This window comes from Mercenaria mercenaria, chromosome 2 (assembly GCF_021730395.1).
Source record: "Mercenaria mercenaria strain notata chromosome 2, MADL_Memer_1, whole genome shotgun sequence".
Lineage (NCBI taxonomy): Eukaryota > Metazoa > Mollusca > Bivalvia > Venerida > Veneridae > Mercenaria > Mercenaria mercenaria.
In genome coordinates, this window is record NC_069362.1 from 66,655,816 (window position 1) to 66,668,651 (window position 12,836).

At 36.8% G+C, this 12,836-nt stretch overlaps 1 protein-coding gene across 1 annotated transcript in view; it reads right to left on the reverse strand.

The window, feature by feature from the left end:
- LOC123564159 (TBC1 domain family member 16-like) overlaps nt 1-12,805 on the reverse strand; it is a 48,317-nt gene extending 35,512 nt beyond the window's left edge. The window contains exons 1-5 of the mRNA XM_045357524.2: nt 12,698-12,805; nt 9,107-9,370; nt 7,506-8,823; nt 4,541-4,713; nt 2,128-2,295 (exon numbers count right to left, since the gene is read on the reverse strand). Of these exons, the coding sequence (XP_045213459.2) occupies nt 2,128-2,295; nt 4,541-4,713; nt 7,506-8,823; nt 9,107-9,304 (1,857 nt within the window). The 5' untranslated portion in view covers nt 9,305-9,370; nt 12,698-12,805. The remainder of the gene's footprint in view (nt 1-2,127; nt 2,296-4,540; nt 4,714-7,505; nt 8,824-9,106; nt 9,371-12,697) is intronic.
- Nucleotides 12,806-12,836: the final 31 nt, after the last annotated feature.

The following is a 12,836-nucleotide window of genomic DNA, read 5'->3' on the forward strand; positions in this document are numbered from 1 at the left end:
ATCTGTAGCCTAACTGTACACAACCATGCAGCCTGACTCTATGCAACCATGTAGCTTGACTCTACGCAGTCATGTAGCCTGACTGCACTTGTAACCTGACTCTGCACAGTCATTTTGCCTGACTCCACAAAGTCATGTAGCCTGACTTCAAAAGTAGTTAGACTCTATACAGTCATGCAGCCTGACTTAACACAGGTAACCTGTCTCTAAACATGTAGCCTGACTCTACACATGTAGTCTGACTCTACACATGTAGCCTGACTCTACAATTAAACCTGACTCTATATATGAAGCCTGACTCTACACATGTAGTCTGACTCTACATTTGCAGCCTGACTCTACACATGTAGCCTAACTTTATACATGTAGCCTGACTCAACACATTAAGCATACCTCTACACATGTAACCTGACTCTACACATGTAGCCTGACTCTACACATGAAGCCTGACTATACACACGTAGCCTTACTCTATACATAGAGTAAATATACTTTATTTGTCAACAGAGCCACCTAGGAGAATGTGAAATGCATTTTAAGCAACATACAATTAAGGCAGAGTAATAAGTAGTTCAATGTTTCACATGTATAAAGCAAAGAGGAAAGAAGACATGAAGGGATAATCCTTCACCTGACTTACCTAGCAAAAATGGCTCCCATTTAATTTCTTTATCTTTCTGCTGGCCCCTAACAAACAAATTCTTCTTATTTACCTTTTTAGGATTCTCAATTATTTTTTCCATTTAACTTAATAACACTGAAATTGTCCTTTGGTTGCAGGCCTATTAACAGGGTCTTAATAAATCATATCACAAGAAAACATGTGGGTATATAAATACATATATTTAACAAATTTCTTTACAAAGAGGATAGAGATTTCTTTCAATAAGCTGGTGCCCCTTAAAAGAACCAGTTTTGTTAACAAATCCTATGTCCTACTGAAGTCTGTACCTAATCAATACTGGGATGTAATTATTGACCAGGAAATAGCAATGGCCACTTTTTAACCAGCAAACAATCTTCCAAAACAAGAGCTGTCCGTAAGACAGCCAGTGCTCAACTATTCGAATTGTTGCCCCAGAAGCGGGAATATTACCCTAAATGTTAAAATATCTATTGAGTTTCAATCCAGTATCTGCATTAGTTTTGGAGATAGTAACTTGCATGCAAGTTTTAAGTTCAAAAGGGGACATGATTTGGCCAAAATGCATGTCAGAGTTATGGGACTTGATGCAATCAACTAGTTTTATAACCCCGAAGACATATGTGAACTTTCAATTTAATATCTGCATTTGTTTTGAGGATAGTGACTTGCACGAAAAATTCTAAGTCCAAAAGAGAGCATAATTTACTCAAAATGCATGTCACCGTTATGGGACTTGACCAAGTGAGGTTGGTAATTGATCTAGCAAAAAGAAAAAAATAAGTTTCAAATCTATATGCCTTTAAGTAATAGCATATGTACTTGCATGCGAAACTTTAACCAGGATTTTTTAAGTCCAAAAGGGGACATAATTTGGCCAAAATACATGTCAGAGTTATGGTTCTTGATGCTGTAAACTATATTTATAACCCTGAAGACACATGTGAAGTTTCAATTCAATATCTGTATTAGTTTTGGAGAAAGAAACTTGCATGCAAAACTTTAACCATAATTTTCTAAGGCCAAAAGGGGGCATAATTTGCCCAAAATGCATATCAGAGTTATGGGACATGACCCAGTGAGGTTGGTAATTGACCTAGAAAAAGAAAAAACAAGTTTCAAATCTAACCTTGAGAGAAAATCATTATGACTTACTTAGAGAGAAAAATGGGTATAACTAACTTTCAGATAAAATTAGAATTACAAACCTTGAGAGTAAATAAGCATAACTAACCTTGAGAGAAAACCTGGAGAGAAAATGTGTATAACTAACCTTGACAGAAAATAAGTATAACTAACCCTGGGAGAAAATGAGAATTACTAACCTTGAGAAAAAATGTGGATAACTAACCTTGACATAAAATGAGTATACTAACCCAGAGAGAAAATTAATATTACTTACCTTATCTTGAGAGAAAATGGGTATAACTAACTTTGAGAGAAAATGAGTATAATTAGCCTTGAGAAAAATGAGTACTACTTACCTTTCTGATTTGATAATCATCTTCTATGACTCCATCATCCATGAGATGTGTTTGCCAGATATCCTCTGTCACCATACTGTAAACCCCTTCCTCAGGATCACATTGGTCATCTGTTATAGATGGTTTCACTATCATAAACTGCTTATAGTGTCTGTCTGTCTCATTCAGCTTCAATTAAAAAAAAAATAAACATAAAACTTAAAAGAATATTTCTTTCTGGTATATGATAAACATTTGAAATTTCCTGAGAAACAAGCACACCATATCACTGAAAAATACCTTGACCTCTAAAATGATTTGTACAGAAAACTGTTAATAAATCCCAGAAGACAACAACAACAGTATTCATAAGCTTAAATCACAACCATCTATCTCAAGCTGTAATAAACAAAACTACAGAAAACTGCACAATCAGCCCTAACCCAGTCAGTGATAACATTTTAAGAACCTAAACTTTCTAGACTGGTGACAAAAAGACAGTAACATATCTCAAATCACCTGAACTAACAAACTTTTAAAAAAAGAGCTGTCGGAGGACAGCAATGCTCAACAGTCTTGTCAAATGAACAAATATTAAAGTCAAAAAAGGGGCATAATTTTGTAAAATTGCAAAGCAGGATTATGGAACCTGTACAATGCATATCATGACAATGGACAATTGTGTGAAGTTTCAATCCATTCCCATTAGTGGGTACTGATATACAAACTTACATACAAAAACTTAACCAAAAACAGCTAAGTTGAAAAAGGGGCATAATTTTGTAAAAATGCAAAGTAGAGTTATCGATTATGTGCACTGCATGTCAGATCATCACAGTGAACAAGTGTGTGATGTTTTAATCTATTCCCGTAGTGGGTACTGAGATACCAGCTTACATATAAAACCTTAACCAAAAATTTTTAAGTCGAAAAAGGGGCATAATTTTGTAAACAAGAGGGCCATGATGACCTTGGATCGCTCACCTGAGTAATATGAGCTACATGTTTCAAATGTCAAACTGATGATAAAATATTAAGAAAGCCTGTAGGTCACATTCATGGTCAATGAAATTCAGTTTTACGATTTGTGTGCAAAACTGTGTACGTCATCAAAATTTCAAGACTGTATCTTAAAAAACAAGAAAGTAGGTCAGCAGGTTAAGGTCACAGTCAAGTGACATCATATTACTTGGGGTCATCAGGTAATTATAATTAAACAGTATTGGAAATAGGATCAAATGAATTTTTAAGTATTTTTCCTATATAACTCAAATAATAACTAAGTGACCCCAGGGCGGGGCCTCTTTTAATCCCAGGGGCATAATTTGAATAATTTTGGTAGAGGACTATTAGAAAATGCATCATACCAAATATCAAAAGCCTAGGTCGTATGGTTTCAGACAAGAAGATTTTTAAAGCTTTTTCCTATAAAAGTCTATATAAAACTTGGGACCCCCAGGGCAGGGCCTCTTTTCACCCAAGGGGTACAATTTGAATAATTTTGGTTGAGGACTATAAGACAATGCTACAAACCAAATATCAAAGGTCTAAGTGTTGTGGTTTCAGACAAGAAGATTTTTAAACATTTTTCCTATATAAGTCTATGTAAAACTTGGGACCCCCTGGGCGGGGCCATATTTGACCCTAGGGGGATAATTTGAACAATTTTGGTAGAGGACCACTAGATGATGCTACATACCAAATATCAAAGCCCTAGGGCATGTGCTTTTGTACAAGAAGATTTTCAAAGTTTTCCCTATATAAGTCTATATAAACCATGTGACCCCCGGGGCGGGGCCATATTTGACCCTTGGGGAATAATTTGATCAATTTTGGTAGAGGACCACTAGATGATGCTACACACCAGATACCAAAGCCCTAGGCCCTGTGGTTTTTGACAAGAAGATTTTTGAAGTTTTTCCTTGGAAAGTTCTGCATGGAATTCAATTCTTTGAACAATTTTGAAAGGGGGTCACCCAAGAATCATTCCTGTGAAGTTTGGATGAAATTGGCCTAGCGCTTTATGAGGAGATGTTGTTTAAAGTAAAAGTTTACGGACAGACGACGGACAAAAAGCGATCACAAAAGCTCAAAAAGAGCTAAAAACTCAACATAGAGTTATGGAACCTGTGCAGTTTAAGTCAGTTTATCACACTGAATAAGTCTGTGAAGTTTCCATCCATTCCCACAAGTGGTTACTGAGATACAAGCTTACATACAAAATCTTAACAAAATCGGGACGCCAACGCCGATGCATGGGCGAGTCCAATAGCTCTAACTATTTTTTGAATAATCGAGCTAAAAATCCATGCACAGATGGTGTTTCTGACCATGTTAAATATCCAGTAAGATGTTCTTGAGAAAAATTGTTTTAAGTATTTCTGTTTTTAGCCACTGGAACATCTGTGTGCAATGAACGGCATACTTCACTTACTTTGTCCTGATTGGTAGCAAAGAGACTCCAGTCCTGAAATATCTCTGCCAGTTTATCTAGGCCTCCGTGATGGAAGTGCAGTATTTTATACTGGCTCTCTCGACTTGCAATCACAATCTGACCAATAGTGTTTTCAGGATCACTGTAGAACACACGTAATGACCTCATCTGACCTGAAAAATATAAATTACATCATATTTCAGACATAGTTCTGTTATTTTCATACTGGAAGTGAACAAACAGGAAAAATCAGACACTTCTTTCTGGAAAAAGAAATAGTGTGCAATGCATCTGAACATCTTTAGGGAAGACTTTGGTAAGAATCAACATCACTTATACAGCTGAAGATTTTTTTCCTGTAAATAGAACAAGGAATACTTACAACTTACGCTAGAACATCAAATCCAATTCACAGCACTGTTAAAACACAGGCTTCAAACAGTTTACACTGGTTTATTCACCAGACTTTTTGAAATCCATAGTCCTTATCCTACAACAGGAATTCATTCAAGGTAATTTTGGCAAAAAAATCAAGTCCTGGTCCTCTGACCTACTGACAAAAATATAATCAGGAAATGTCAAACCCAGGCCAGAAAGAGATGAATATCATGGTTAGGACAGTCATGAAGTGTCTATTTTATGTATCTAGTATAATGTTTATTCAAATTTGCTATCAGTCATCCAGGGCTTTTGGATGACCTCCACTACAAAAAGTTTGTCATTTTAGGTTTTTGCAGTTAAAAATAGAGAAGAGAAGTTTCCTCTTGTTATGTAAAGAGTACAACACCAACAATGGACTATTATTTAAAGTCTCATGAACGTTAATACTCCTAATTGGGGAGCTACGAATTGAATTCATGACACTGGTTCCTAGCCTGGCATCATATCACTGAACCATTGAGTCCACTCTTCATTCTCAAGCTACTGACTTGAAGCTATCTTCAATGTTTATGGTCCAGTGTGACCTTGACCTACTGACCCCTATACCAATAAGGGCATTCTAACAATAAAATTTGTTGTTTTGGATTCTTAGTTTTCTCACAGCGCCACTCAATAATAAGAAACCAATTTTAAACTAAATTTGACCTTGATCTTTGACCTACTGATCCAAAAATTAATATGAAGTAATTTGAGAAAAATCAAGTTTGCCTTTCGTTAAGTTATTAAACGGAACAGATTTTCAGTTTCAAGATCACTGTGAGCTTTATCTTAAGAAAACAACAACTGGTCATAATGGCTATAGGGTAAAAGGTTCCCTTGTTTATACTGATTAAAGACCATGTGCTGGAGCCGTTCCCAAGGATGTTTGTTAAGTTTTTTATTTATTTATACTACCGGTAATTTATTTTAGCTCGATTGTGATGAATGCTTTAAACTTACCTGAACCACTCTCGAGTCCGCTTCCTGGGAAAACCAGTACTGGTGTCATATGAGGTCATGGTCGTGACCCCAATGAGGCTTGAACCCACGACCCCTGGGTTGCGCGGCGGAAACCTTAACCACTGCTCCCCTTATATATAAACTTTTCTGTTAAAGTTAAGGTGGTAATAGAGGGGCATAACTAAAATCACTTTAGTAGTGATATATTTTTTAAACAAGAGTGCCAGAATGTCACAATATACGCCCGTCACAGCAAATTTCTTTACTCTAGCACCTGTATTTGCAAATGGAATTTTAATTTTGTGGTTGTTTAGTAATCATTGTAAGTCATTTGTTTTTCTAAGTCCACAAAAAAACTCCTTACCAGGTAGAGATACATTAAAATACACCTAAAATTTGAAAGTAACATCTATGTTGTACCACAGAAAAGTGGTCTTGTTTTTTCCCTACGGTCAATTATAAAAAAGTTACAATATAAGTTATTTATAGTAACAACTAAGGGAAGATAATCTTAAAAATAAAAAATCCAAAAAAAAAAAAAAAAAAAAAAAAAATCCAAAAAAAAATTGTAAGTCCCCACAAAAATCTTTACCAGGTAGAGATTGGTCAAAATACACCTCCTAATTGGATGTAGCATGCATGTTGTACTACAGAAAAGTGGTCTCGATTTTTCCCTACGACTAGTAATGAAAAAGTTACAATATAAGCTATTTATAGAAACAACAAAGGGAAGTAATTCTAAAGAAGGGAACTGCGCATGACACTTCATCTCATGATGGTGTATAATTGTGCCAAGTTACATCAAAATCCCTTCATGCATGAAGAAGAAATGCTTCGGACAAAGTCATTCTTGTATCTGACCTTTGGCCTCAAAGTGTGACCTTGACCTTTGACCTAGGGACCTGGTTCTTGCGCATTACACTCCGCCTCGTGGTGGTGAACATTTGTGCAAAGTTATATCAAAATCCCTCTATGCATGAAGAAGAAATGCTCCGGTCAAGGTTTTCATTCTTGTATCCGTTGACCTCTAAGTGTGACCTTGACCTTAGACCTAGGGACCTGGTTCTTGCGCATGACACTCCGCCTCGTGGTGGTGAACATTTGTGCCAAGTTATATCAAAATCCCTCCATGCATGCAGAAGATATGCTCCGGACAAAGTTTTCTTTCTTGTATCCTTTGACCTCTAAGTGTGACCTTGACCTTAGACCTAGGGACCTGGTTCTTGCGCATGACACTCCATCTCATGATGATGAACAATTGTGCCAACTTTCATCAAAATCCCTCCATGCATGAAGAAGATATGCTCCGGACAAAGTTATTCTTGAATTTGACCTTTGACCTCTAAGTGTGACCTTGACCTTAGACCTAGGGACCTGGTTTTTGCGCATGACACTCCGTCTCATGATGGTGAACAACTGTGCCAAGTTTCATCAAAATCCCTTCATGCATGTAGAAGATATGCTCCGGACAAATTCTGTGGACGCCGCCAGCCCGCCCGCCCGCCAGGGGCGTTCCCATAATACGTCCCGTTTTTCAAACGGGCGTATAAAAAGAAAACTGTAAAAAACATTGTCAAGGTCTTACCAAGATCTACAGAGAACACCCCACAAATCTGCTCCTTTGCTGATTTCTTGTCTTTGTCTTTCTTGGAACTCACAGCATTTTCCGGAAACTGTAGGTTGTGTGACAGGGACTCTGGACTGGAAGGTGTGTCCAGGTAAATTATGGGCTCAAATTGTGACGATGAAGGAGACGACGAGTAAGGGCTTGGTGGTTCTGAATCAGGACCTGAAGTTGTTGTTGACGAATCTGACGAATATTGTCGGTGTGTAACTGAAATGCTGGGCGCTATAAAGTCATTTTCATTTAAACCAGCTGAGACTGCTGTTGTGTTTATTGCACTAAGATCCAAGCTCTGAGGATGAGGTGGCACAGTCTGCTGACTCTGTACAGTATTTTCTTCTGTACTTGGAGAATCTGAGCTATTTATTCCATTCTGTGTCAAATGGTCCATACTTGATACATTGTCAATGTTTTCAGCACCGGAATTTTTATTCCCATTTATACTGTTGACTGACTGCTCCTGTGAACACCTGTTTGGTGGATTATTATTGCTGCATTCATACCTATACTCCATGTCACTGTCATCACTATGCTCACTACTGAGATTTTTCTCACTGGACAGAACTTCATCATCAAGCTCTTCTGTAGTTACGCACAAACTATCCCCATCCATTTCAATACTGATAGATTTACTTGAACTTGTCCGCTGCTTTCTCTGTGCATTTAACTCATTTTGGTGTAGATCAGATGCTTCTAAACTACTAGCAGTTTGTTTCGAAGTTGTAATGTCATCCTCAAGAGCAAGTTTTGTTAGGTTATTCAGCTCAGAATTGATTTTACTAACCTTTTCAACATATAAATCATTAACATGTTGGCCTACATTTTTATGTTTGTTCAAATTACTTATGCATTTTTCATTGTTCTGAATGAATTCATCACCAGCTGAAGCAATTCCGGAGTTACTTCCACTGCTGGCACTGCTGAGTTTTCTTCGATGTTCATCATCTTGTGTAAAGCTATCTACACCTTCTTCCTTTGATCCTGTGGAGTCTGAATTACTATCAATATCCATTTCCTTTCTGGCAGCATTTTGTGACGATTTTTCACCAAGATCACTCCCAACAGATACACAGGAATCCATTGGAGACAGATCTGTCATACATGTTGTCGGTGTTGTTACGCTATTTTCAGTTTTAGAAAATTCTTGACGTGGTGTTCGTCTGGGACTGGATTTAGGTGTAGCTCCATGTGACCTGTTGGGACTATTTTCAATGCTTCTGGTATTCTTTTTAAGGGTTGAATTTGGAATCCATGTAAGAATCAAGGTTGGGCCAGCAATCTACAAATAAACGTAAGTTTGAAAACAGGAATTAATCTACTTTTCATACATATTTTAAAGACTATGAAAGGTGCGTAACTGCATAAAAAAAGAGACCAATAAACACTCTTTGAAAATGACTGTTATGTTACAATTCAGAAATGTTACAATTCATGGCTTAAGAGCTGGCTGACATTTAAAAAAGGAATCTTTTTGAAGAATTGAAAATAATTTGTCCCAGCTTATCAATCTGACATGACTGCAATACTTGGTTCCAGAAATAAGGAACCATCTAGAGGTATACCTTGTCATTAGTTGACCTGAGGGTGAGATATCCCTGATGATGTTCCATTTTGTCAGTATTCAAGGTTGCTGGCGGATGGACACAAACATTGTTCTTACAGTAGATAATCTCTCCATCTAGAGGTGGCGGCTTCACATTCGTTGGTGAAGTAAAACCCAACAGGTTTGAAGCTTTCTTGAAAATGTTACTGAATGCCATACTCTCCAGACTGCCTGACAGTCTCCTTATTCCAAAATCATGTCAGAAGCTTTCCTGGATATCAAACTGCAATGTAAATATCAGTTATCAATTGCTTAAATCTCAAATGAAAGTGCTTAAATTTCTGTCCTGCTCACTAATGCTATCAATCATATAAGTTAAATGTATACTTATTTACTTGAAGAATGTAAACACGCATCTTGAGTCCAGGTCTGTCAGTTTGGTAACGAGACCTTAAGCCCACACAGTAACGGTTTGTATTTAATTATAACTGTCAATTTATTTCATTTCATTTCAAATTCAATCTGACAACTCAGCTATGTCTGAAAACCAGCATATTACCAAAAATAAGTCCCTCCTGTAAGTTTCAAAAAAGCCTATCATTCTGTCCAAAGAAGTATAAATACACAGAATCGCAACAGGAGATAATCTCGCATAGGCATGTATCACTGCGTTAAGGTTATAATGCAGTAATTCGGTCAAAAATATGCCTCCGTGGTGTAGTCGAAAGAAGTCCCTAATAAATAGATCCTAATTTTTCTATTTTGGCACATTTGCGCGTAAATCGGGGGCCAAATGGGCATTATTTCACTGGTGGAATGAATTTTACATAAAATAGGACACTTTTCATGCTAATATTCGCATGTTTTCGAGTTGTTTACTTGAAAACGAAAGTAGGGTGTTTATTCTTCGGACCGCTTTCTGAAATGCGGCAGTATGTGGGTACCTGACGTCAGTTGACTTGCATTTCACTGCATACTATTCAACACCCCTTTTTCTTTTCGTTTTCTTAAAGCAAATGTATGGATATCTTATGGAAAATAGGTCTACGATGGAGTGAAAATCTAGAAACTGTAAAAAAATTGTTCTGAAGTAGCTGAATTTTATATGAAACAAAGAACAATTTCTTTTATTGGTATATAGCCTATAACCGGCGTTATCTTATTGAAGCGTTTCCTGACTTGATCACTCGTGATCAAATCAACAGACGCTTATTAAAGTATTACACCGGCGATACGGCCTTCACGTAATAAACCGAATCGTGTCCAATTTTCAAACAACCACTGTTAATTTCTCAGACTTCCAATTATAAATTAATTTCTTCCCCTTGTAGAAAATACTAACAACATTAAATAAAAACACCATTAACATTATAAACAAACGATCTGATAGAAAGTTTTTCACAACACAGATTTTTATGCTTTCTGTTTCATACACAGGTAACGGACGACCGAATGGGGTCAAATTTCCAAACGACCACTTTTGATTTCCCAGACTTCTAATCATAAATTCATTCCTTCCCCGTGTAGAAAATACTAACAACATTAAAAAAACACCATTATCATTATAAACAAATGATCTGATAGAAAGTTTTTCACGACACAAATTTTTATCCTTCTACTGTCTGTTTCATACACTGGTAAAATAAGATCTCATTCAGTTCCCATGTGATGTTGGCGAGATTTGCTCATTTTCATTGATGTCTATTTGTATTTTTTTCACAATCACATTTATTTTGCGACATTTGTCTATTTCCAAGAAATTAGAAATTTCTTTTATCAAAAATAACTATACAACAAGAGCTGTCTCCATAGGATGACACATGCCCCCGATGGCACTTTGAATGGATAGTTATGGCCGATGTTAGAGTTTAGGACCTTTGACCTACGGACCTGGGTCTTGCGCGCGGCTGGGTCTTGCGCTGCGTAGTTATTTTAAAATCCATGCATGAATGACAAAGATATGGACTGGACACGCCATCAATGCACTATCATGAAATATTACCTTTAACGTCTAAGTGTGACTTTGACCTTTGAGCTGCAGACCTGGGTCTTGCGCGCGACACGTCGTCTTACTGTGGTACACATTCATGCCCAATAATTTTAAAATCCATGCATGGATGACAAAGATATGGACCGGACACGCCCACTAATGCACTATCATGAAAAATGACCTTTAACGTCTAAGTGTGACCTTGACCTTTGAGCTACGGACCTGGGTCTTCCGTGCGACACGTCGTCTTACTGTGGTACACATTCATGCCAAGTTATTTCAAAATCCATCCATGGATGACAAAGATATGGACTGGACACGAAAATTGCGGACAGACCGACAGACTGACAGATGGTTCAAAAACTCTATGCCTCCCTTCGGGGGCATAAAAAACTTTCTTTGACTTTTTATCAAAGTTATATACATGTATGCTGCAAAAAAATAGGTTTATTTTCATTCGATAATATATTTAATTCAAGCACTCCCGAATTTAGCCCGTCATATCCTTGTTCAAGCCAGAAACCAATTATTAACTCCCGAGTTTTCTTTGGTGCACATTTTGGTTTGTTACATACTTTTAATTGGATGTATCTCCCAACTTTAAAATAGGAACCGCGAAATGTAGCATCACTTAGTTCTTAGTTGTTCAGCGTGTCACACAGGCATTTTAAGTGAATGATGAAACATATACTGGGAAATTGCCAGGGAGCACAAGAAAGTCATCAGATTCTGTGTAGAATACAGAATAACACCTACATGTGTGTGAAGTTGGTACCAAAACACTTCACAGGCTGTAATTCATTAGCATCACTGCAGATTTTCTACTGGACTTTAAGAAATCTCATCTGTGGTCTACCATAAAAATATTGATAAAAGACGGCTTAAACGCCGTCACAAAGAAGTATAAATACACAGAATGGCAACAAGAGATAATCTCACGTAATGTCATGTCACGGCGTTATCTTATTGAACTTGAAGCTTTTGCTGTCTTGATCACTTGTGCTCAAATCAACAGACACTTAATTAAAGTATTAAATGCACTGGCGATACGACCGGCATGTAATAAACCGAATCGGGTCCAATTTTTATATGACAACTGTTGACTTCTCAAACTTCCAATCATAAATTCATTCTTTCCTCGTGTAGGAAATACTAGTTACATTTAAAAAACACCGGCCATTAACATTATAAACAAACGATTTGATACAAAGTTTTTCATGACACAATTTTTTATCCTTCTTTTGTCTGTTTCATACACCAGTAAAATGAGATCTTTCAGTTCCCATGTGATGTTGGTGAGATTTGCTCTATATGCCTTTCAAGTAACAGGAGGCATGTAAAAAGTACTATACCACTACAGCAAAAAAAATTGTTTAAGTTATATAACTACGAGCATATCCATCAGATGAAAACAGAGACCATTTTGTTGCTAAAACTACCACTCCACAACCATCTCTTGACTGGAAAATGATGATGATGGATAGGCTAACTATCGGCAGTACAGACTACAGTATTGTTTTAGTTTGTGTCTCTCTATCTTTCATTAGTTTTACAGGTTCAAGTTTAATGTATGTAACTCATGATGAAAAAGCAAAACTTGTTAAATCATTAAAGTCATACTTGTTCCAGCAAATAGACAAACAGGCAGCAAAGAAACGTAATGAAATGTTGATTTTTACACACGCATTATCTTGGACAAATTCGATGGGTATATCTCAAAACATATCCGTTTATTTATTGATTTTGTAACAAAGGTTTT